At 41.5% G+C, this 26573-nt stretch overlaps 1 protein-coding gene across 1 annotated transcript in view; it reads right to left on the bottom strand.

Annotated features, from left to right (window-relative positions):
* LOC141978477 (uncharacterized) overlaps window positions 1–26573 on the bottom strand; it is a 177930-nt gene that overhangs the window by 73023 nt on the left and 78334 nt on the right. The window contains exons 7-9 of the mRNA XM_074940624.1: window positions 19686–19836; window positions 9534–9614; window positions 409–675 (exon numbers count right to left, since the gene is read on the bottom strand). Coding sequence (XP_074796725.1) covers window positions 409–675; window positions 9534–9614; window positions 19686–19836 — 499 coding nt within the window. The remainder of the gene's footprint in view (window positions 1–408; window positions 676–9533; window positions 9615–19685; window positions 19837–26573) is intronic.

Here is a 26573-nt window from a genome sequence, read left to right on the forward strand (position 1 = left end):
GGACTCTGAACTATGGATAAACACAGAGATTTCACATTTACATGTACCAATGTGGACTCTGTGTGTGCACTATGGATAAATGCAGAAATTTTGCAAGCGTAATTCAGGCAGGTAGTTCTGAAAATATGGCCCTTTGTGTTTCTGCTGCTAGGAACAAGACATACCTTTTTACAGAGGAAAGAAATGTTAAAAGTGCATTCTTGTCTATCTGAATAACAGCAGGAGTAAGTTATTTTATAGTAGTGCTAATGCCTGAACTATAGCAACACAATGAAAAGTGTGGGTGCACTGGACTTATAATGTGCTTTGTAAGCAAGAATTTTGGAAGGCTACTGTTCTCTCCCCTTTTTGATCTCTGTATTTTTACTGAGTAAACAACTTCAAACGAACTCAAACATAAGAACTCACAATCTTCAAAGTTGGAGATAGTCCTAGTCTCAGGTGCTCGGAATGCAGGAATTTGAGTCTCCTGAAGTTTTGAGTAAATGTGTAAGACTTGAGCTTGTCTTCCTTCAGCTTTTCGTTGTTGCTCCATTCCCAGCAGAATGGTGTGGTCCAGTTTGGAAGGTCTTCCTCTATTTTCATGACTGGGTCTTCTGGACTCTCCAGGCCTCTTATCTCCAATCCAACAGCCATCCATATCCTTATGTGAATCTTCAACTGGTTCTTTCAGGACTGGAAGATATTTAACACAAACCACACATGAAGGTAATAGTATTAAGAATTGTTCCGAATAGGAAAACAGATGAGGGACCAGGTGTATCTCCTTTGGCCATTTCCTAAAAGATTCAAAGCACAAGATTTGGAGTCAGGGTTCTATTCCCAGCTCTGCCATCAATTTGCTGGGTGAACTTAGGGAAATCGCAACCTTTCTGTGACTCAGAGTGGGAGAATACCTGCTTCACAAACTGATGTGAGTCTTTGGTAGCTAAGGTTTGTAAAGCACTTTGAGATCCTCAGAGAGTACATATTATAGAAGTGCAAAGGGAACTTTGGGAGAAAATCAAATCCTATGGGTGCATGCTATTGTGGAGCGTTATACAAGTTGACACAAACATTTTTATTTTACATCACCTACACAGCACTATATATGAGTCACCAAGTCTCAAGAATAATTGTTAATACAGGCATCAACAGCTACAGGTTTTGTTCTGCTCCCAGTCCAGTTTACCCTTACTGATACTCTGAGTGTTAGTTCAGTGGTTCTCAAACTTTTGTACTGGTGACCCCTTTCACACAGCAAGCCTCTGATAAATTAACACTTTTTAATATATTCAACACTGTTATAAATGCTGGAGGCAAAGTGGGGTTTAGGGATGGAGGCTGACAGCTTCTGACCCCCCCCCCATGTAATAACCCCCAAATAAATTAACACTTTTTAATATATTCAACACTGTTATAAATGCTGGAGGCAAAGTGGGGTTTAGGGATGGAGGCTGACAGCTTCTGACCCCCCCCCCATGTAATAACCTCGCAACCCTCTGAGGGGTCCTAACCCCTAGTTTGAGAACCCCGTGTTAGTGTCTAAAACATGTAAAACTTCAAAATCTGGTTTACCAAATAACAGTACCTGTTGATGCATGCCAAACCCATTCCTGCTCTGCTTTCATAAAAAATGTCATCTTAAGAGACCAAAAGTATATTATTTCTTCCCATTTATAAACATATCAATGGTGCTGTCATAAATATAAAGGGAAGGGTAAACACCTTTAAATCCCTCCTGGCCAGAGGAAAACCCCTTTCACCTGTAAAGGGTTAAGAAGCTAGGATAACCTCTCTGGCACCTGACCAAAATGACCAATGAGGAGACAAGATACTTTCAAAGCTGGAGGGGGCAGAAACAAAGGTTCTCTCTGTCTGTGTGTTGCTTTTGCCGGGACCAGAGCAGGAATGCAGGTCAGAACTCCTGTAAAGGGCTAATAAGCATTCTAGTTAGATATGCATTGGATTCTGTTTTGTTTAAATGGCTGATAAAATAAGGTGTGCTGAATGGAATGTATATTCCTGTTTTTGTGTCTTTTTGTAACTTAAGGTTTTGCCTAGAGGGATTCTCTGTATTTTGAATCTGATTACCCTGTAAGGTATTTACCATCCTGATTTTACAGAGGTGATTCTTTTATTTTTTCTTTAATTAAAATTCTTCTTTTAAGAACCTGACTGCTTTTTCATTGTTCTTAAGATCCAAGGGTTTAGATCTGTGTTCACCTATGCAAATTGGTGAGGATTTTTATCAAGCCTTCCCCAGGAAAGAGGGTGTAGGGTTTGGGAGGATTCTGGGGGAAAAGACGTTTCCAAGCGGGCTCTTTCCCTGTTATATATTTGTTAGACTCTTGGTGGTGGCAGCAATAAAGTCCAAGGGCAAAAGCTAAAATAGTTTGTACCTTGGTGAGTTTTTAACCTAAGCTGGTAAAAATAAGCTTAGGGGGTTTTTCATGCAGGTCCCCACATCTGTACCCTAGAGTTCAGAGTGGGGAAGGAACCTTGACAGGTTGCCCACCCTACATTCTAGATTCTGGGAATGATCCCATTTCACCTCTTTTCTTGGAAACCCTGTGAATAAAATGATTACTAACCTTCTCATAACTGTTGTTCTTCGAGATGTGTTGATCTTGTCCATTCCAATTAGGTGTGCATGCGATTCATGCATGGCAGCTGGAAAATTTTCCTCCTAGCAGTATCCGTTGGGTCTGCCTGGGTGACCCCTGGGGTTGCGCCTTCATGTTGCTCAATATAGAGACCTGCTGACCCCCCACCTCCTCAGTTCCTTCTTGCCAGCTACTCCAACAGAGAGGTAGGATGGTGGGTATTGGAATGGATGTGAGCAACACATTTCAAAGAACAACAGTTACGAGAAGGTGAGTAACCGTTTTTTCTTCTTTGAGTGATTGCTCATGTCAATTCCAATTAGGTGACACCCAAGCCTAAATTTTGGAGGTGGGGCCAGGGCTTAAATGTTCGCTGACTGGAGCACTGCTCTACTAAAGGCTGCCTCATCTCTGGCCCGCTGGGTAATTGCATAATGCGATGTGAAAGTATGAATGGAGGACCACATTGCTGCTCTGCATATTTCCTGGGTCAGAACATGTGCCAGGTATGCTGCTCACAAAACCTGCGCCCTGATGGAGTGCGCTGTAAGCGGAGGGGACGGTACCTTCGCCAGGTCATAGGGGTCCTGGATGCAGGATTTGATCCATGACTAAATCCTTTGGTAGGAGATTGGAAGCCCTTTCATTCTGTCCGCTACTGTGACAAACAGCTGAATGGACTTCTGGAATGGTTTTGGTTCACACTGATACCCAGCAAACGTCCAACGAGTGAAGTTTTTGCTCCCTGCTGCTTAAGAGCGGCTTAGGATAGAACACCAGGAAAAAGTTGTTTTCACTGACATTAAACTGGGAAACAACCTTAGGAAGGAAAGGTGGCCCCATTAGTCTGGAAGGGACCAGACTGAGGTCCCAGGCTGCGACTGGCTGTCGGACATGGGGATATAACCCGTCAAGACCTTTCAGGAAACGGCTGGCCATAGGGTAAGCAAAGACTGACCAGCCCTCTGCGCCTGGATGGAAGGCAGAAATGGCATCCAAGTGAACCTCTATTCATGACATGGACAGCCCCTGCTGCTCAAGGTGGAGAAGGTAAGCCAGTATAAGGGGTATGGACACGAGCATCGGAGACAGGTGGTCTGCGCCGACCAGATTGAAAATCTCTTCCATTTGGCCAGGTAGGTAGCCTTGGTGGAAGGTTTCCTACTGCCCAGGAGAACTTGCCTGACTGGGTCCGAACAAGCGAGTTCCGTCAGGTTCAGCCATGCAGCCATGAGGTGCAGCAACTCAAGGTTTGGGTGCTGGAGACGGCTGTGATCCTGAGTTATCACATTTGGGAAGAGCAACAAGGTGATTGGGGCTTCCATGGACATTTTGAGGAGAGATGTGTACCAGTGTTGATGGGGCCAGGCTGGAACTATCAATATCACTGTGGCCTTGTCCCTCCGAACTTTGAGGAGCACCGTGTGAACAAGAGCAATGGGAGGGAATGCATAGAAGACGTGGCCCCCCAAAGAAGGAGGAATGCATCTGCGATGGATGGGCTGTGATTCAGGAAGGAGCAAAACTGCTGGTACTTCCTGTTGTGTCGCATGGCGAACAGGTTTATCTAGGGAAAGCCCCACTGTTGGAAGATGAAGTTTGCGACGTCCAGGCACAGGGACCACTTGTGGCTGTGGAATGACCTGCTGAGATAGTCCGCCAATTCATTCTGTACTCCGGGAAGGTATGATGCTTCCAGGTGTACCAATGAGTACACAAAAGTCCCACAGCATGAGGGCTTCCGGGCAAAGGATAGAGGAGCGTGCACCCCCTGTTTGTTTATATAAAACATTGCTGTGGTGTTGTCCGTCATAACCGATACACACTTCCTTGCCAGGTGGACATGGAAGGTCTGGAATGCTAGGTGGACCACTCTCAGCTCTCTGACGTTGATGTGGAGAGCAAGCTCTGCCTGAGACTAGAGATCTTGCGTCCTGAGGTCTTCCAGATGTGCACCCCACCTCAAGGCTGATGCATCCATCACCAGCGAGAGTGGTGGCCGAGATGTGGTGAAGAACTCATGCACACACCACCTGCAGGTCGAACCACCACAGGAGGGAGTTGAGGACCATACAAGGCAGAGTGACAACCCTGTCCAAATTGTCCCGAACTGGCCGATATACCGAGGCTAGCTATGAGTGGAGCGGCCGGAGTCTGAGCTTGGTGTGCTGCACCACATAGGTACAAGCAGCCATGTGTCCAAGGAACTTCAGGCAATTCCTTGCTGTGGTGGTAGGGAACTGCCTGAGACGTCAAATAATATTGCCCAGGACCCGGAACTGCGCTTCCGGGAGGTACGCCCTGGCCTGCGTGGAGTCCAATACTGCCCCTATAAATTCTATCCGCTGAACAGGGGACAGAGTTGATCAGTAAAGGACACTGAAAAAAGATGCTTGCTGAGGCAAGAGCTAAAGGCGTTCCAGCTAACCGTTACTGGCAGTAAGAAGGAACTGAGGGGACGGCAGGTCGGCAGGGCTCTATATTCAGTGCCATGAAGGCATGACACCGGGGAGGCCCAGGCCGACCTGACGGATACTGCTAGAGGAAAAGTTTTCTGGCTGGCATGCACGCAGCGCGTGCACACCTAATTGGAATTCATATGAACAATCACTCGAAGAAGAACTATTTTTGCCCATGCTATTGGACCGACACGTCTCATTATTAATGTTATTTTAAATGACACAATAGCTATAAACATTATCAGCTGCAGATACTGAGAATCACAATTAAACCCCTCAATATGGCAACAAGAATATGCCAAATCCCTGTAACAATTTTAGAGGTTCTACTTTTGAGGACACAGCCATAGTGGCATTCTCCTGTATTCTTCCAATATTCAGGTTTTTTCCACTGAAGACATATTCAATTTCTTTACTAAGATAGCTCCGCTCAACACAGTTTGATGAGCTAAACAGAAGAGAAACCAGCCACAAGACTTGAATGGTGAACTGTGACAGGATGTACTGTCCCACAGAGGCCCTGGGGAGTCATTCTTCTGGACCTATCAAACCCCCTCCCCAAAATGGATGCTGGGGAAAAACCCAACTATCTCGTCCTCTATTTCAGGATTTTATCCAGAACCAGTGAGGGTTAAACAAGTAGGTTATTTGGCAATTAGGTATTGTTAATATGCCAATTAGGAACCATATAATCTGCTGACTTTTGCTGGGTATGGAGAAGGGAGCTCAGAGATCAGCCAAACTGCCCACAAGTAAGGACTCTGACCCATGTAGGTGGCCTGAGTGATTTTTTCCCCCCGTGCTTTGAAATATTTATGTTTCTTTATTATAATTGCTGCCGTTAACAAACTACAAAGAAACAGTGGGGATAGAGAGGCCCACGTTTAGTTTGTTCTACTAACAGTATAAAATAAACACATAAGTGCAAGAAGTAGGAAGACAAGATATTTTTCCTGCTGGACCTGTTACTGATGGGGAAATCTGGGGTCCATTTGGGTGAACTCAATAGATTATACATAGAACACCAATGGAGACCAAATCTTGCTAACCTTACTCACATAAGTAGTTCCCTTTATTTCAATGGCGCTATACACGTGAATAGGGTGAGGTGGGTTTGGCCCCAGCTGGAGCTAAGTTAAATGAAGAGGAGACCAACAGCTCAGAATGACAGAAGAGTTAGTAATGCTATAGAGCCCATTTATGCCTGCCAGTGCGGTTGTGACAATGGGCGGAAGACAGCCATGATTCCTTTCTGGTAGGAAAAAGAAAGAAAGAGAGAGGGAAAGAAAATTGCCAGTAAAAGAAAAATTCATTCACAGGAGGGCCATCAATAGGAGGGAGATTCCTAGTTGGTGAGGAACCTCCTTTGACAGGAAATTCCCTACATGTGTTGATTCTAATCCAGCTGGCTTGATCTGAATTTGTAACCACCAGATGCAATTCAAGCAACTATGGATATTCAAAAGAAAATCAAATAAAACCTTTTTAAACCAATAAGTAGCATTCTTGTACACAGATGAAAAGTCAAGAAATGGATACAATTGTTCCCCCCCCCCCCCCAAAAAAAACTATCGAAAGACCTCTGGTATCAAGCTGCCTTTCATTTGTATACATATCAGATTATGGAAGATCTCTCTTTATACATTTTTTAGAAAGGATGGCAGCCTCAGTTCAATAGAGTTAGTGAGACAATCCTTTAAGCTGTGTCAAAATGCCAGTTATTCTCAGATGCCACCCAGATTTGAATAATTTTGAGAAAGACAAAACCACAGAAAGGCAGAATTGTTCTTTGACTGCTGCTGCCTTTGACACGGCTGCCTCCCTCTCCTTTTTACCAAAGCATCTTCCTCTCTCTATCAGCCATGACAAGTGCCAATCAAACCTTCTGCTTTCTAAGGTTCTTTTTTTGGGGGGAAAGAAACATGAAACATTTTCTAACAATCACTGAAGGCAGGTCTACTATCAGTGTGTGGTCCAGGGGAATCCAGCCTTTTCCTTTTTCACTTCTAATCTCTGACCCACTGTTTACCTCTTTTTTTATATACACTTTAATCTCTCTGTTGCTCCAAAGGATCCTAAACAAATTGTAGGTCAGCATGGATTAGGCTGCTTTGTTACCAATGATTAGTACATTTACTTTTGCTTTAACATCTTCCGCAACAGCTTAATGTCAAAAAGACCCAGCAGAAGTTTGTTTTATCTCAACTGAAACTATATCCACACTGCAGTAGAAATGCATTTTCTGGTTCAGAAAAAAAATAGAACACAATGGGTCCCCACTGCTAATATCTCAACTCTTTTAAGCAACCCCCTTAGTAATTCCAGAGCTCAGAGAAGTCTGTATTAAGCAAGCATATCACCACATTCTATGCTGTTTTTACCATGGGACAAATTAAAAATTAAACTTCAGAAAATTTTCTTAGGAGACCAAATTCTGCTCTGATTTTCACAGGTGGAACTGAGGAGCAACTCCACCAGCTTCAGAAACAATTCATAAAACAATGCTGTAGACGATTTTGCTAAAAGGGGATAGCCAGTTGCTAAGAAAATACGTTGAAGTAGGTGGCCAGGGTTTAATGAGCAGTATTATTAGATATACTGGGCTAAATTCAGAGGTGATGTTTAAGGTGGTTGAAATCAGACCTCCATAAACAATGCTATACTCAGGCCAACTCCCTTAAGCCGACTTATACCTGCTCTGCTAATGCTTAATGGAGTCGACGTTAGTGTAACTTACACACTGAGGGGCTATAGGGACGTATAAATGAAAGTACAGTAAAGTGCTTTCACTTATACCTCCTTACAGCTCCTTGACTTCTAAGGCTATGTCCACACTATGAGCGAGGCATGTGATTGCCAACTCTCAGACATACTCGTGCTAGCTCGCTCAAACAGTAGTGTAGCCATGGCAGCAGGGTAGCATGGGCTAGGTGTGCCAAGTACAAAGCTGCTTGAATCTCCTGGGTACGTACTCAGCATAGCTAACGCGGGCTGCCACCTGACACTTCCTGTGCTACCCTAGCTACACTACTACTTTTATCACATTAGCTCACTGAGAGCTAGCACGAGTGTGTCTCTGGGCAGGTCTACATTGAAAATTCTGCTGCGGTGCAGTTGTACCACTCTAGTGCTTCAGTGAAGACGCTACTATGCCGACAGGGGTTAAGTCAGTATAACTGCGTCACTCGGGGGGAAGGGGGGATTTTTCATGTCCCTGAGCGACACAGTCATACTGATGTAAGTTTATAGGGTAGACCTGGTCTCCGTGAGCTGGGAATCATACCCGCAGCTTGCAGCATAGACATAGCCTTAGTGACACCAACTTGCACTTCCTTATACATCAGCAAAGCAAATGTAAGCAAGTCTAAAAACTTTAAGACCTTACCAGCTGCTAGGATCATCTTCCTTTCCCATTGTTCTGGCCAGGTCAGACCTTGTTTTAAATCTTTCCACTGGCACCCCCATTTCCACCACACCAAGTTCAAGGTTTGTGTCATCACCTTCAGGGCCCTCTTAATCTCTCTGATTCCCTGCTTGTTTCCTCTCCTCTCTACTTGTGTCACTCCCCTGCCCTCAGTTCTACCAACAATGCCAGCCTTGGTCTCTATTTGTCTGCATCGCCAACAATCCACTTTGTTCTTTCTTCCACATCTTCCCTATGTATGTATGGAGTGGCATCCCTGAACTGAGTTATACACTCTCCTCCTTCTGATCCCCCCTCAAAAACCTCTTCTACTGTGATGTCTACAGGAAATTACCTATCTAATAACAGCTAGGCAGAGAAGAAGTTGAAGACAGCTGATATTTCTGTCAGTTTAACAAAGTTGTACATTGATCTTTATTTTAGAACTTATTTTTCTGGTTTCCATGTCTGGAATAAAATGGTGAGACAAATGGCCATGTATAATACAGTCTTTTACTGTCTCTGCTTTACAGAAAAATATATGCTTTTAAGCTGTTATCCAATAATACTTTTGAAGTTTTAGAAGGTTTAGGAACACACACACACACACACACACACATACACATACAAAGAGAAAGAGACTTACATATCACTTCTGAATCTGGCCAATAATATTGTTTGTGAAGTGCAATATATACACAGCCAGAGTTAAAATCAGAATGAGAGGGAGAGAGATCATGCACACAAATGCATACACTCCTACAGAAAAAAAAATTAATTACAAACTAACTAAGGTGACAAGTTCAACCAACCACCTTAAAAGCTAGTGTTATCTGGGAATTTATGGTGCTCAGCAGCTCCCAGGATCAGATTCTTCATGTGGACTAATGGCAGAACTGGGAGATCCAGAAAACAAATACACAAGCCAAAAGATCCTATAAACTGAGGGACTAGAAACTTACATTTCATTTTATTTGGGGACAAGTCTGTGATTTGATAACAAATCACTATCCTGTATTATTACATGGTAGGCTATGCACAATAATAAGAAAACAAACACAATTGTTCAAAAATTCACAAGCTTACCTGTATCATGCTGAGCCTTGTGAATGTGTCCAACAGAGAGAGGGTCCCTACTCTCCAGCTTGGATTCAGTTTCATTCAAGCCTGTCAGACATCATTAATATAAGCAAGACTGAAGAAATACCAAAAGTTTTTCTAAGATTCTAAACATGAAAGAGCTTATAAATATAATTCATAAGCCAGTACAAATGCATTTTTCACCACATTATTCCAGTCAAAGCAACCAAAAAAAACCCAATTCTAAACTAAAGTTCAATATAAAACTTTGTTAGATTAATGGAATCATGAGTACATATTTTTCTGTCAATCAGAGGAAGTAAAAGGCTTAATTATCAAATATTGTGATAAACACGCACTGCCTCTGGAATGCATTTATTTCATAGTTTTTAATACAATATCCTAGTTTATCTGGCAAAGTCAATGTGCAGATTCATCAAGATGTATGGCAAACATCCTCTCAATCACTTTGCTTTTATGTTTGCATACCTTCCCCATTTTCGGTCTATCTTTTTATTGTGGGCTGGGGGTTCCTTCTTATGTCTAATCCAGCATTGGTCCCACAAATGCAGACCCTTACTCCTGCATAGAGTCCTTTTGCATTTAATGGGACCCTGTGTGGAAAGAAGGTACTGTCTAGTAGATTCTTACAGTACAAGCTATTCGGGGCAGATATCCAACTTGACTTTGCAAATGTGAGGACCCTAGAAAATAGTTAGGTGCTCTATACATAAATCACCACCATCATCACATGTAAAAGCCCTGTAGATTAAGTCAACTCATTCAGGTAAAATACACAAGGATCTTAAAGCACTCTATTTCTGAATTAATGCTGTAGCCCAAGAACTCTCTAGAATGTAAAAGTATAATTAGCCAGGCCAAAAAAGACTTTGAAGAGCAACTAGCAAAAGACTCAAAAACTAACAGCAAACATTTTTTTAAGTACATCAGAAGCAGGAAGCCTGCCAAACAATCAGTGGGGTTACTGGATGATCGAGGTACTAAAGGAGCACTCAAGGATGATAAGGCTATTGTGAATAAGCTAAATGAATTCTTTGCACTGGTCTTGACTAAAGAGGGTGTGAGGGAGATTCCCACACCTGAGCCATTCTTTTTAGGTGACAAATCTGAGGAACTGTCCCAGATTGAGGTGTCAATAGAAGAAGGTTTGGAAAACTGGTAAATTAAACAGTAATAAGTCACCAGGACCAGATGGTATTCACCCAAGAGTTCTGAAGGAACTCAAATATGGAATTGCAGAACTACTAACTGTGGTATGTAACCAATCATTTAAATCAATTTCTATACCAGATGACTGGAGGGTAGCTAATGTGACATCAATTTTAAAAAAAGGCTCCAGAAGCAATCCTGGCAATTATAGGCCAGTAAGGCTAACTTCAGAACCAGGCAAATTAATTGAAACTCTAGTGAAGAACAGAATTATCAGACACTTAGATGAATACCATTTGTTGGGGAAGAGTCAACTTGGCTTTTGTAAGGGGAAATCATGCCTCACCAATCTACTAGAATTCTTTGAGAGTGTCAACAAACATGTGGACTTGGGTGAACCAGTGGGTCTAGTGTACTTGGACTTTCAGAAAGCCTTTAAAGAGGACTGTCATAAAAATAAAGGGAAGGGTAACCACCTGTCTGTATACAGTACTATAAAATCCCTCCTGGCCAGAGGCACAAAAACCTCTTACCTGTAAAGGGTTAAGAAGCTCAAGTAACCTGGCTGGCACCTGACCAAAAGGACAAATAAGGGGACAAGATACTTTCAAATCTGGAGGGGGGGGGCTTTGTCTGTTCCGTGTGGCTTTTGCCGGAGACAGAACAAGAAAGCAAGCACTCCAGCTTCTTAGTAAGTATTTAGCAAGGAAATGCATTAGATTATCTTTTGTTTTGGCTTGTGATTTTCTCTGTGCTGAGAGGAAGGTGTATTCCTGGTTTTTCTTTTTGTAACTTTAAGGCTTTGCCTAAAGGGAAATTCTCCGTGTTTTGAGTCTAATTGTCCTGTGAGATTATCTCCCATTCTAATTTCACAGAGGTGCTTCTTTTACCTTTTTTTTTTTCTAATAAAGTTCTGGGGTTTTTTTAAGAATCTGATGGGTTTTTTTGGACACTAAAAAAACCAAAGGCTTGTCTGTGCTCATCTTGTTTATTCTCAAGCCTCCCCAGGAAAGGGGGGAGGGTGTAGGTCTTGGGGGCATATTTTGGGGGAATAGGACTCCAAGTGGTCCTTTCCCTGATTCTTTGTTAAATCACTTGGTGGTGGCAGCATTTACCTAATCCAAGGTACAAGGGAGAATTTGTGCCTTGGAGAAGTTTTAACCTAAGCTGGTAGAAATAAGCTTAGGGTGTCTTTCATGCGGGTCCCCACATCTGTACCCTAAAGTTCAGAGTGGGGAGGGAACCCTGACAAGGACACTCACCAAAGGCTTTTAAGCAAAGTAAGCTGTCATGGGATAAGAGGGAAAGTCTTCTCATGGATCAGTAACCGGTTAAAAGACAGAAAGTAAAGGGTAGCAATAAATGATCAGTTTTCAGAACGGAGAGAGGTAAGTAGTGGTGTCCCCCAAGGGTCTGTACTGGGCCCAGTCCTATTTAACATATTTATAAATGATCTGGAAAAGAGGGTAAACCATGAGGTGGTAAAATCTGTAGATAATACACAATTACTCAAGATAGTTAGATACAAAGCAGACTGCAAAGAGTTACAAAGGGATCACATAAAACTGGGTGACTGAGTAACTAAATGGCAGATGAAATTCAATATTGATAAATGCAAAGTAATGCACATTGGAAAACATAATCCCAATTATTAATACAAAATGATGGGATCTAAATTAACTGTTACCACTCGAAAGAAATTTTGCAATCGTGGCTAGTTTTCTGAAAACATCTGCTCAATATACAGCGGCAGTCAAAAAAGCTAACAGAATGTTAGGAATCATTAGGAGAGTGATAGATAATAAGACAGAAAATATCATAATGCCACTATATAAATCCATGATATGCCCACACCTTGAATACTTCATTCAGTTTTGGTCACCCCATCTCAAAAAAGATACATTAGAACTGGAAAGGGTACAGAGAAGGGCAACAAACATGATTAAGGGTATGGAACAGCTTTGGTATGAGGAGAGATTAAAAAGAGTGGGATTCTTCATCTTGGAAAGGAGATGACTAAGAGGGGATATGATAGAAGTCTATCAAATCATGAATGGTGTGAAGAAAGTGAATAAGTGTTATTACTCCTTCACATAACACAAGAACCAGGGGTCACCCAATGAAATTGATAGGCAGCAGGCTGAAAACAAACCAGTGCAAGTACTTCTTCACACAATGCACTGTCAACCTGTGGAACTCATTGCCAGGGGATGTTGTGAAAGCCAAAACTATAACATGGTTCAAAAAAGAATTAGATAAGTTCATGGCTATTAGCCAAGAGGATCAGCAATGCAACCCCATGGTCTAGGTTCTCCTCACCTCTGATTGCCAGAAGCTGGGAGTGGGTGGCAGTGGATGTATCACTCTATGATTGCCTGTTCTGTTCATTCCCTCTGAAGCATCTGACATTGGCCACCATTGGAAGACAGGATACTGGGCTAGATGGACCATTGGTCTGACCCAATATGCAACTTTTATGTTTTAGATAACATAGGAAGTATGTCACAATCTGCTTCTTGATCGATTATGTATTCTCCCATACAAGACGCTTGTGACTAAGTCATAACTGACCCCCCTATTGACTATAATGGGAATTTATTTACCCCTCTATTGACTATAATGGGAATTTTGTCTGAATAAAGATTGAGTAACGTTAGCAAGAACTAAGTAGGGACCTCTAGATTTGGCCCATGGTATAAAAATCCTATGATTGAAAATGTATATTTAAAATAACACTGTCCTAACTGCAAAATATTTACAGGCAAAGTTAATTACAAAAAACAATTATTAAAATCATTTTGAGAATAGGCTTTCCCAACGCTGCACCTCATAAATGATCCTGGGTGGCTCAGACTAATTACAGTACATGCACAAATCTTTCATAAATAAAATACTATTGATGTTTTCACACTAATTGTTCAGTAACTCTCGCCCCAGATGTCCAGGAGTAGTTGTACTAAGTTCAGAGTGGGGAGGGAACCCTGACAAGGACACTCACCAAAGGCTTTTAAGCAAAGTAAGCTGTCATGGGATAAGAGGGAAAGTCTTCTCATGGATCAGTAACTGGTTAAAAGACAGAAAGTAAAGGGTAGCAATAAATGATCAGTTTTCAGAACGGAGAGAGGTAAATAGCGGTGTCCCCCAAGGGTCTGTACTGGGCCCAGTCCTATTTAACATATTTATAAATGATCTGGAAAAGAGGGTAAACCATGAGGTGGTAAAATCTGTAGATAATACACAAGTATCTACAGATGTCCAGGAGTAGTTGTACTAAAACACTGTAAATCAATTTAGCAGTTCAATTCACACACAGTGACAGATTTTGTGACAAACCAGATCATATTTCCTATATAGATAAACTCAGCTAAGCAGTCTGTTGGAACAGAGTAATTTGAACGGGTTCATTCTAAAAATATCTATCTATCTCTATCTATCCACATATGATTCTAGACGGCGGAAACTGTCATGTTCTCATTTTTACCCAAATCCCAGTAACAACGTTCTCCTCTGTTGTACTAAAAATGTTACCTCTCCAGGCAAGTCCATTATATCAATTGCAAAGAGCAACAGGAAAACATTAACCAATTAACAAAAATAATTGATTGTATCACTCTGTGAAGGGGATATTTCCACATGTTATATGTGTCAACTGTTTAAGAACACTTTACTAGAAGCCCAAAAAGCCACAATCCCACAGCTGAGGAAGAAGGTCTTATTGGTTAAAAAAAATAACCTTGTTTGAAGAGGAAGTGAAGGCAGCTATACATTTAAAAAAAAAGAGTAAGAAAGGAGAAATTGACAGTAATGAATATAAATCAGAAGCTAAGAAGAGTAGAAAAGTGATAAGGGAAGCAAAGAGACACAAGGAGATATCTCTGGCCAGCAGAATTAAAGAATTTTTAAAGTATATTAGGAACAAAAAGAATCCTAACAATGGTGCTGGTCCATTACAAGATGGAAATATTAGAATTATGAATAATAATGCAGAAAAGGCAGAAGTGTTCAATAAATATTTCTGTTCTGTATTTGGGAAAAATAGATGATTTAGTCATATCATATAAGTCTTTCCATTCTACTTGTATCTCAGGAAGATGTAAAACAGCAGCTCAGAAGTTAGACATTTTTAAATCAGCAGGTCTGGACAGCTTGCATCCAAAACTTTCAAAAGAGATGGCTGAGGACCTTGCTGGACGGCTAATGTTGATTTTCAATGACTGTTGGAACACATGGGAAGTTCCTGAGGACTGGAAAAAAGCTAATGTGCAATATTTAAAAATGATTAATGGGATGACTAGCGTAATTATAGGCTTATCAGTCTGACATTGATCCCAGGCAAAATAACTGGGCTGCTGATATGAGACTCAATTAATAAAAAATTAAAGAAGGATAATATAACTAATGCCAATCAGCATGGGTTTTATGGAAAATAGATTCTGTCAAACTAATGATATTTTTATGAGATTTCCAGTTTGGCTGATAAGGAATAGAGTTGATGTAATATTCTTAAACTTCTGTGTAAATATAATATAAATATATAATTAACAGGGCACACATTAAATGGCTTAAAAACTGGCTAATTGATAGGTTTCAAAATGTAATTGTAAATGGGGAATTTGTCATTGAGTGGGTGTGTTTCTAGTGTGCTCCCACAGGGATTGGTGCTTGGCCCTACGCTATATAACATTTTTATCAATGACCTGGAAAAAAAAAACATAAAATCAACATTGACAATGTTTGCAGGTGACACAAAAATTGGGGGTGTGGTAAATAATGAAGAGCAGTCACTTCTATAGCGAAATATGAATCACTTGTGAAACTGGGCAAAGCAAACACCATGTGTTTTAATATGGCTAATTGTAAATGTATACCTCCTAGGAACAAAGAATGTAGGCCATACTTACATGATGGGGGACTTTGTCCTGAGAAGCAGTGATTCTGAAAAAGTCTTAGGGTCATGGAGGATATCAGCTGAACATGAGCTCCCAGTGTGACTCTGTGGCCCATAGAACTAACGTTACTCTTGGATGTATAAACAGGGGAATCTCAAGTAGGAATAGAGAGATTATTTTACCTCAGTATTTGGGACTGGTCTAACTACTATGTAATACTGTGTCTGGTTCTGCTGTCCACAATTCAGAAAGGATGCTGATAAATTGGAGAGGTTTCACAGAAGAGCCATGAGAATGATTAAAGGATTAGAAAACATGCCTTACAGTGATAGACTTTAAAGAGCTCAATCTATTTAACTTAACAAATAAAAGGTTAAGGGGTGACTTTATTACAGTCTATAAGTACCTACATGGGGAACAAATATTTAATAATGGGCTCTTCAGGTATAACATGATCCAATAGCAGGAAGTTGAAGCTAGAGAAATTCAGACTGGAATTCAGTTGCCTTCTCCCACACCCCAATTGCTCCCACAAATCCCTTTCCACCCCTCTTTTCTCCTACTTCAACCCCCATGCCCTAAAACAAAGTCTCTATAATATAAATAAATATATGATCATATATTAAAATTAAACACAATGGAACTATTGAGAGAGTCTGGCCTATCATCACACTGACCACTCTGTATTTTGTACCCTTTTCCCTCACCTTTTGTTTTCTGTCCTTTAGACCATAAGTTCTTCAGGCAGGGACCTTGTTTTCCTATATGATTCCATAGCAACGAGTACATATTTGGCATTACTGCACAGTAAATAATAAATAAAATGGGGAAGCTTAAGGGAAAGCTTTGCACCATTTATTTATTCACTCTGATTCCTTCTATTTCTGTCCATCCTCCTGGACTGGTGTCACTCTGAACTTGATCAAGGAACATCTTTTAATCAGAGCCAAATCCCGGGGGGGGGGTTGCTATGTATGCTCAACTCTTCAAAGGAAGTCAAGAGTGCTCAGCCCCTGGAAGGGTAGGGTTTCAGTTTCATCAAGATCTTCAATCCCTATTAAAAGTATTTCCCATAGAGCATCCTAAGGCCCTAATCCAGCACAGCACTTAAGCACATGTCACATGTTTAACTTCAAGCATGTGTCCCACTGAAATTAATGAGACTACTCAAGTACTTAAAAATCAAGCATGTGCTTCAGTGTTTTGCTGGTTCAGGGCCTAAATTCTCAATTGCCCCCTTAGTTCCTTACAAAAAAAGGGCTTTGCTTGGTTGGTGAACTAATGTAATCTTTCCTTTTGTTTTAAATGTATTTTCCTTTTTGCATTTTGAAATTGATAGAAAAAATTATCCTAAATGTCCTACATAACCTAGAACAGAGGTTCTCAAACTGTGGTCTGTGGACCACCAGTGGTCCACGAGCTCCATTCAGGTGATCCGCGGATAGCTCCCTCTAAGGTGTGCACCTGGGCGGCCGCACACGAGAGAATGAAGGGCCACCCACCTAATTAGTGGAGCGGTGCAGGCGGGGTTCCACTAATTAGGTGCCTGGACCCTGGAGAAGACGCACATGTAAGGTGAGGTGGTGGCCTTGGGGGGAATAGGGGGTAGGTGGGAGGGGGCAGTGGGGTGAGAAGAAGGGGTGGGGGGGGATTTGGGACATGCAGGGCTGCAGGGGCCAGAGAAAGAGATGACTTTCCCCAGCTCCAGGGCTGCGGCTGCCAAGGAGAGATGGCCCTCCTTCCCAGCCTCAGCTCTGTGGCTGCTGTGGTGGGGAGATGCCCTCCCTCCTTCCCAGCCCCAGCTCAGGGGCTGCAGTGATGTGGGAGAGAGGGCACATCCATCACATTAGAAAGGTAAGACTACTGATATTAAAATATGAGTTGTGTGCTTTTATTTGTAGAACAAAAGAAGTAAATTATTATTAAGGGTTTTTTTATATAGCGCTTTTATCCAAAGTGTTTTACAATAGTTAGCTAATGGTACAAACAACATTTGGAAAGATCATTAAGTGGTCTGCCGAGACCCTCAGCAATTTTCAAGTGGTCTGCAAAAAAAATCTTTGAGAACCACTGACCTAGAACAGTACTGAAAGAAAAGTATCTCTTATAGTAAAGTAACACTAAAGATTTACTTTGTAATGAAATAATACAAAATAATGATTTTCCCATAGTATTGGAGCAGTATTGCTTTTTGATAAAGTGATATTAATTTTACCATACATTTCCCTTTGTTTGATAAGCTCTTGCTCCTGATTTTAGCTGACTCAGGTATAGATTAGTTCATTAAAATAATCTGGCCCTCCCATACTCTGCAAGTTGACAGGGTCTCAGTTCCACAGAAGGCTGAGCTATTCATCATCAAAATCATTTATGCCACAAAAGCAATGCATGTGGATTCAACCGGTGCTGGTCCTTCAGAGGATACCTAATGCTAATGAGTTATCTGCTCCCTGAAGATCACTATGCTTAATTCATCAGATGGTTTAAGCAGTAAAACTTGACTATGCTTTCATTTCAGTAGCCTTGAGAGAAACTCTAATTCCTACTTTATTAAGAAATGGAGGTTAAAAAAATTAAAAATATACCACTAATGTAATTCCATTGATTCCAATTGATTTACTCCTGATTTTAAACCCACATAACCAAGAGCAAGAATCGATCTATGGTATTTACTTAGCAGGGTGTCAGTCACCATCCATCAGAGAGCTTCATGCCTTTGGTGGCTTTAGTTTCTTAATCCTCTTCCCTCGCTAGCTAATGTCCTTTGCTGGGGAAAGACACATACCCAACATGTGTCTCAACCTCCTCAACAATACTAGGTAAAGGTAGAAGCTATTTCTGGCATAAACAGTTGTCACTAGCCGATATCTAGGGTGACCATACATCCCGTTTTGGCTGGGACAGTCCCCTTTTTAAACCCTGTCCCAGACAGCCTGTCTTTTTTGGCAAAACTGGGTATTTGTCCCATTTGCTCTTGATCTAAGGAAGTGGTATGGGGTAGGCAGAGGTCTTCCAGGGGGTACATCCACTCATCTAGATATTTGCCTAGTTTTACAACAGGCTACATAAAAAGCCCCAGCGAAGTCAGTACAAACTAAAATTTCATACAATGACTTGTTTATACTGCTCTATGTACTACACCAGTGGTTCTCAAACTTTTGTACTGGTGACCCCTTTCATGCAGCAAGCCTCTGAGTGTGACCCCCCTTATAAATTAAAAACATTTTTTATATTTAACATTATTATAAATGCTGGAAACAATGCAGGGTTTGGGGATGCTCACAGCTCGTGACCCTCTGCTGGGTCCCAACCCCAAGTCTGAGAACCCCTGCTATACACTGAAATGCAAGTACAATATTTATATTCCAATTGATTTATTTTATAGTTATATGGTAAACATGAGAAAGTCAGCAATTTTTCCGTAATAGTGGCTGTGGCACTTTCGTATTTTTACGTCTGATTTTGTAAGCAAGTAGTTTTTAAGCAAGTAGTGAAACTTGGGGGTAAACAAGACAAATCAGACTCCTGAAAGGGGTACAGTAGTCTTAAAAGGTAGAGAGCCACTGCCCTAGGTGGGCACAGAGGAACATCTGGGCAAAAGCAAACAGGACAAATGCCAAGTTTTGTCAAAATACTCTGATGTCCATGATGTTGGCATGGGTGAGCAGTGGCGGCGGGGCTCAGGCCGCCAGCTCTGCACGGGGGTGGGGCGAGCGGTGTGTGTCTTGGGCGATCAGCCTTGCGCGGAGCGCTTGGGCAAGTGGTGATGCCCAGCAGCTCTGGCCAGTCCTGTGCCAGAGGGAGACCTTCGGGCCAGCCCCACGAGGTGTCCCGTTTTCACTTTGGGGAATATGATCACCCTACTGATATCAGGAAAAATCGTGTCAGCCAAGCACAGAATAGCATATTTCCCTGTTAGGGCTTCCCTCAGCATGCTCAATTACATGCCCTTTAAGGCATTGGCGTATCCAGGAATCCCATCACACCTTCAACTATTTCTTCAACAAGGATCAATCACTATCACCTCTCTCCATGTTCCTTGAGAACAGAGAAGTAGCACATTAACATGTTGAATGTTATCACTTTTGAGAAGAAATACCTGTTAATTGGGGGAACAAACAACAGTCTTCAACCAAAGAAGCTCCAGCTATAGATGATTTTATTTCCAAGTCTGTATTTGTATGTAGTTCACTAGTAGATAAAGAACTTTCTTCATTCTTCAGAGTATTTGGTGATTTCATTCCAACAGTCTGCAAACAAAAGAATGATCAAAAAGAAAACTTAATCATTGAGTTACCATCACGAACATATAAAGCTATGTAAGACCTGATCCTGCACAATTGAAGTGAATGAGAGTTTTGCCATTGACTTCAGTAAAGCAAGATCAGACCCACAACGGAAATATATATAGTACCCTTCATAAAGGCCACAGAACATTTCACAAAGAAAACATTAGGCCACCCAGTTACTACAGTGATTTGTTGCATTAGGGCAGGGGTTCTCAAACTAGGGGTCAGGACCCCTCAGGGGTCACGAGGCTATTACATGGGGAGTCGTGAGCTGTCAGCCTCCACCCCAAACCCTGCTTTGCCTCCAGCATTTATAATGGTGTTAAATATACAAAAACGTGTTTTTAATTTATAAGGGGAGGCGGGGTCGCATTCAGAGGCTTTCTGTGTGAAAAGGGTCACCAGTAAAAAAGTTTGAGAACCACTGCATTAGGGGCTCAGTCCTGCATCATTCTGAGCACTCTGACCACAATCCAACAATGCACTTACGCACATGAGCAGTATTGACTTCAATGGAGCTATACACGTGCTTTAAGTTAAGCACTCACTTTGCTGGAGTGAGGCCAGAGTGATCAGCACAATGCAGGACTGAGCTCTAGGAATGTGTAAGCAGACAGACAATTGGATAGGCCAGTTAGTTTAGAAGGTAAGAATCAAGGCCAAGATTTTCAAAGTGGGGCTGTGTGACAAAGTTCCTCCTCTACCTTGGTGGGTCTTGCACTTATTGGTGGATTTGCTCGCCTTGGAGCTTCATGGCAGCCCTCAGTTTGGCCGTTTTTGTGAATTCACAGTCCAGGTCAATGCCTCCTGTGTCTGACCAGGAGTTGGGAGGTTTGGGGGGAACCCGGGCCCGCCCTCTACAAACCCAAACCCGCCTTCAGGTTCCAGCCCAGGGCCCTGTGGAATGCAGCTGTCTAGAGTGCCTCCTGGAACAGCTGTGTGACAGCTACAACTCCCTGGGCTACTTCCCCATGGCCTCCTCCCAACACCTTCTTTATTCTCACCATAGGACCTTCCTCCCGGTGTCTGATAATGTTTGTACACCTCAGTCCTCCAACAGTCCGTGTTCTCACTCTCAGCTCCTAGTGCCTCCTGCTCCCAGCTCCTCACACGCACACCACAAACTGAAGTGAGCTTCTTTTTAAACCCAGGTGCCCTGATTAGCCTGCCTTAATTGATTCTAGCAGTTTCTTGATTGGCTGCAGGTGTTCTAATCAGCCTGTCTGTCTTAATTGTCTCCAGAAGGTTCCTGATTGTTCTGGAACCTTCCCTGTTACCTTACCCAGGGAAAAGGGACCTACTTAACCTGGGGCTAATATATCTGCCTACTCTCCTGTAGCCATGTGGCCCAACCCTGTCACAGGCTGTTACAAACCCATGTAAATCAGAGCAGGCCCAGAGGTTGAATTGGTGTACTCTGTTGACTAAAACAGCCCCATGGGTCAGGGATCACCAAGATGGTTTACATTCACTTTTATCCCTCCCCATATACTCAGATGCACTGAGTAGAGCTCTACTCTACTCCTGAGGTTCGGGACCATAATATCGATAAAAAGTAGCCACATAGGAAGGGTGTTAACTATTGAAATGGTCAAATTGGAAAAAAAAAAAAAAAGCTACAACTTACCCTAACATAGTTTCCCCATAAATCCTCACCACAAGAACTCTGAACTTGGAAACCAAGTTGGCCTTAATTACTTCTTGTTAATTGAGCGTATAAATAGCAAGCCCATTTTAAAAGTGGCTGGTTTTGTAGCTATTACAAGTTTATTTGGTTGAAGTGTTTTTTGTTGTTTATAAAATATCGCTGTAATTGAGAGGAAACAGTAAAAACTCATTCTTAAATACTTACAAGAAAAACACCCACATGCTCAGAGAGTTAGCTCAACCTTTTACACCTAAGAAAGACATTGAAGTCCCAATTCACTGTTGCTCTGCACCTGGTATAGTCATTTGCAGCACTGTAAAGTGGATGTAAAAATATTATTTATTTGTATCACTGTAGTGCCCAGAAGCCCTAGTCAGGACCGCATTTTGCTAGGCAATGTGCAAACACAGAAAATGCTCACCATTCTGATTCAGTAGCATTTTACACTCATCTTGCACTTATTTTGAATTGGGGTAAGTGATGACACATGATGCAGGACAATGGTGAATAAGGCCTCAGAGCTCTTCTTTTTCTAACTTAGCCTTTTTCATTTTTTTTTTTTGGCTCAGATATGGATTCCTGAGTTTGTATATATTTTTAATGTAGAAATTTCATAACTCTCTCTCTGTGTATAGTTACACTGGTGGGAACAATAACAGAAATGTGAATTTAAAAAACACCCTTAAAAAGTTTGAAACTGACTTCTTTGTAATAAGAAGCAGACTTTCTATCAACTAAACTGCAAAATCTATGGTTATAATATGTATTAGCATTTAGAGGTATTGTTTTGACCACTGGAGGGCTCCTGTATTTTCCATTTATTAAATAAAAGCATTAAACAACAGCTGGTACCATCTAGGACTGAATAATTTGTAACTAACAATCTATTTGATGAATATCATCTTTCCTTCTGTCTATACTGTCTGCAGACAAATTGTGAAACTACCAGATGTATTAATTATTCAAAATTATTCACAAATGTCTTCATCAAATGTTTCCTGATTTGTAAAGCACTCAAATTTTGACATTACAATTAAATATACACCTCACAATTTGCACTGTAACTAACAAACCTTAAGTAGTGAGCATAAACTTTGAATTTTATATTCACTTGTACCAGTTGCAGTTTTCAATGGCCTAATCCAAAGCCCATTTAAGCCAATGGAAAGGCTCCCATTGACTATATAAGGTTTTGGGTTAGGACAAGTTTGCACACTATTCATTAGTTGCACAGTTACATCAGGAGGGAATAGAAACAAATCCCGATAGCTTACATCAAGAGCTAATGCAGCTAGAATTTTCAAATTTTACATTCAAATTCACAATTCAAATTTTCCTTTTAGTGAATCTTTGAGCTAAAATTTTGCTTTTTATGTGTTTTTGAGCTAGGAAAGCTTGAGTGCTCAATTGTTTGTAGAAGCAAACACAGCCAAATAGTCTTTCACTTTCAAATTCAAACACACAGCTCTCAGCTCATTGATCCTCACTGGGTAAACAAGTGACAATCAAAGTAAATTGCAGGCTATTTATTGGACCAACTTCTGTACTCAGAGTACCTTTCTCAGACCTGGGGAAGAGCTCTGTGGGGTGTCTCTCTCACCAACAGAAGTAGGTCCAATAAAAGATATTACCTCACCTGCCTTGTCTCTCTAATATTCTGGGACCGAAATGCTATGACAACACTGCATAGGCTAATTACAGTCTATTTAATAATGGGCCAGATCCCCTGATGGGGCAAATCAGTGGACCTTTGCTGAAATCAGTGGAGCTGTACCAATTCACCCTGAGAATGTGGCCCTATATAGCTAGTTATAATCTTTAACTCTCTAACTTGTGGGACCACAAAAGCCCTTCAGATCCCAGAGGGCCTGTGCCTCCACGTCGGCTCTATGGCTTTGACAATTCTGGCCTTTGTAATAAGCTTCAATAAGTCTGTGTTAACAGGACTCCTCTGGCTGCAGCTGCCCCTGAAACCCCATCAAAGGTATATTCCTGCCACAGGCAGTGCTCTACATGAAGGACCCAGACTGGTTACCTTTCCTGGCCACAAGGGGGATGTTGTCAAACCTCCTGACCTGCCCTGGATTACCTACTCCTCCCCTGCCTGGCCCTCTTCCTACACATGGGTCCTCAGACCAGCAAAGCAGCCTTCACAGGATCTGGAGGAAGGTGACATGGAGATGACTTCCCAGATTTCTTGCAGGATAGCGACAGAGAGAGAGAGAGCCTTCCTATGCAGAGATTTGGGGACCCCATTCATCTCCCCACATAGGTAAGTGTCACTTCTTATATGAGACTTTTTCTCCCTCCCCATCACTTGCAAGTCCTAATCATCGTGAGGATATTCCGGGCAGACAATACAAACCTGGCATAATTTCCATTAGAAAGCCAAATTAAACATGTCATGTTGACAAAAATCTCCTAATGCAAATTAAAAAAACGACTTTATGCAATCCTGATGAAAGATTAATGTTTCATATGCACTTTAAAATGAGGAGGTTGCTGGGAGCCCGAGAAACTAAAAACCCAGAACTCTCTGGTCTGCCATAAAAGACTTACTAAAGTAAATATTTATTTTCTAAAATGATAGGCTAAGCTCATGAAGTAATTGCTTTCTAGTTTTTTTTACAGCAATGACCAAATGTCCTCTTCACAACTCCAGCATCCACACAAATAAATTCCTATTTTTACAGATTTTAACTTTATTTTTAAAAAAAATTATGAAGGAACTTTAGTGTGAGGCCTTCATTCCCTTAGGCTTTTCGTTTTTTGGTAAACATTTTTTAAGTGCCACCAAGTGCGATTTCTGCATGATTGCATTTTCACATAAGACCCACTGCATTTATGTGTACATTTGCCTCTTGAGTTACTGCTGGATAGATAGACACTGGTTTTGATTTGCAGTACACTGCTATTGTGCTCACTTTACTGCTTCCTAGTGTGCTACATTATCTATTTTTTTCGGGGGTGGGGTGGGGGGTGGGGATGTACTGTTGCCCATCACCGTGGTATCTGAGCATATTCAACATAAAATTGATTGACATTAGCAAAATCCTTAATCGGCTTCATGGAGTCTGTGGGTTGTCTTCTCCTTTTTGAGTTACAGAAAGCTCTCCTTCGGGTATTTTTGTTTGTTTTTGTCTGGTTTTCTTTTCACTAGGGGAGGGGAAGAAAGGTTGAATGTCATTCTCGCGGAAAACCTTTATCTAGTAGGAACATTCAGCAGTAACTTGCTAAAGGTGCTCAGAATCTGGATCTGCCTATTCCCCTCTGGAAGTGTGTCCCACAGTTACAGCCCCTCATCTGAGAATGATTTTTGTGCCCAGTTCTCCCATACTTCATGCTGGGCTTTGTGATCTGCATTGTTCCAAAGAACACAATTGTATGGACGGTGCATAGATAGAGAGGTGGACACAAAAATGAAGCAGAAAAATCCCTAAGGTAAAACTCCAGAGTCAAATTTCTTTACTAAAGCTTTATAGAGAAAGCTAGAGTTAAGGTTACATTACAATACAGACTTCCATTTTTATGTGGTCGCTACCAGAGGTGGATTAATGTATTGCAATGCATAATTTATCCAATGAATGTAGCCACTTTTTCTGTTGATGGAAAATCATCAAGCAGCTTGCAAGTCCTTTGAATTTATTTGATGTTCAATGACATATTTTTGCAAATTGAATTTTTCTCTGCAAGTATTTGATATTCAATATTGGTTATTTGAGAGGTGTAAATTAGTTGTGATTGGTCAGATGAGCCACATGGGTATTAGGTGAGACTTGCACTGGAGTGGCTGAGGAGCATCCAGAGGAAGAAGCGTTCCCATTCCCTGTATGTTTCCAATATGCTGCAGCCATTGTACCATGACAAGGTATGCATGCCAGCCAAGGCCAAAGTGGTGATGAAGTCCTTCATGAGTGATCTCTACAGGCAGAGGAAGCACAGCTGCATTCACACCACTAACTCCTCCAAAATGCAACCCATCTTATCGTGGGTGATGCCGGAGGAAGTGGTCAAGCATTCAGCCACACACATGATGGGTCTCCCCCTAGAGAAACATCTCTACCTTTCCCCCTAGGGCACATATCAGGCGGGAAAAAGAGAGAGAACAAGAAAGGAGCCATGTGACTCCCATGATGCACCATGCTGCTCAGTCAGAGGAGAGATTGTGTTGCATTATGGGAGATGTAGTTCACCCAGGTAGCCCAGTCCACAGGTGAGAATGGGGGAATCAAGCATCTGAACTATAGCTCCTATACCCACAGAAAAATGCAGTTAAATGTTGATCTGACTTGAAATGAAATATTTCAGGTCAGTTTAACAAAATCTTGTTTCATTTTTCCTGACAGAAAATGGAAACTTTTTGACAAAATGAAAATCTTCCTGCAGAAAATTTGAATTCAGCAGAAACTGAATTTTTCACTAAAAATGATTCAGATGGAAAATTTCCAATCAGCTCTATTCTTCAGTCTTTTTACATTTCCTTAAAAATTATACCCAGTCCAAAATGGCAAAAATCCATCAAGGCTACCACTGCTGCCTGGGAATTTAGGATCAGTAAAGGTTCCAGGAAGAACACAATATTTTAAATATCTCAGCCAAAGAGTAGGCATATCCTTTCCACAGAGGAACAGTCTCAGTCCCCTCCAGTTCAGTAGGATTTATTCCCCTTCCTATCAACGTGACCTGGGTCTAGTTTGGATTGAGCTGCAGCCACTCGGTTTCTTCCAGATTGCTATCTCTGCTAGATACTAGAGCACAAGCTCTTTTGAGTGGGCTTTAGAGGGGCATTTTGCAGGTGGCTGGGTAACATTTAGCCGGAACCCTAAGACCATTCTGCTGTAGCGCTCTGGGAGATAGTGTGAAAACTGATGTGACTTCTTTCAACAACACAGCCACAGTTCTTATCTTTTAATGTAGGAATTTTGACCCTGGAAGATTTGTTGTTTAGAGCTATTGGTCAGATTTCATTATGAAAACCTGAAACACAACTTAATGGGCTCCGATTACAGAGTGAAAATAATTCTATACCACAAAGTGTACCAATGGAGGA

This window comes from Natator depressus, chromosome 1 (assembly GCF_965152275.1).
Source record: "Natator depressus isolate rNatDep1 chromosome 1, rNatDep2.hap1, whole genome shotgun sequence".
NCBI lineage: Eukaryota > Metazoa > Chordata > Testudines > Cheloniidae > Natator > Natator depressus.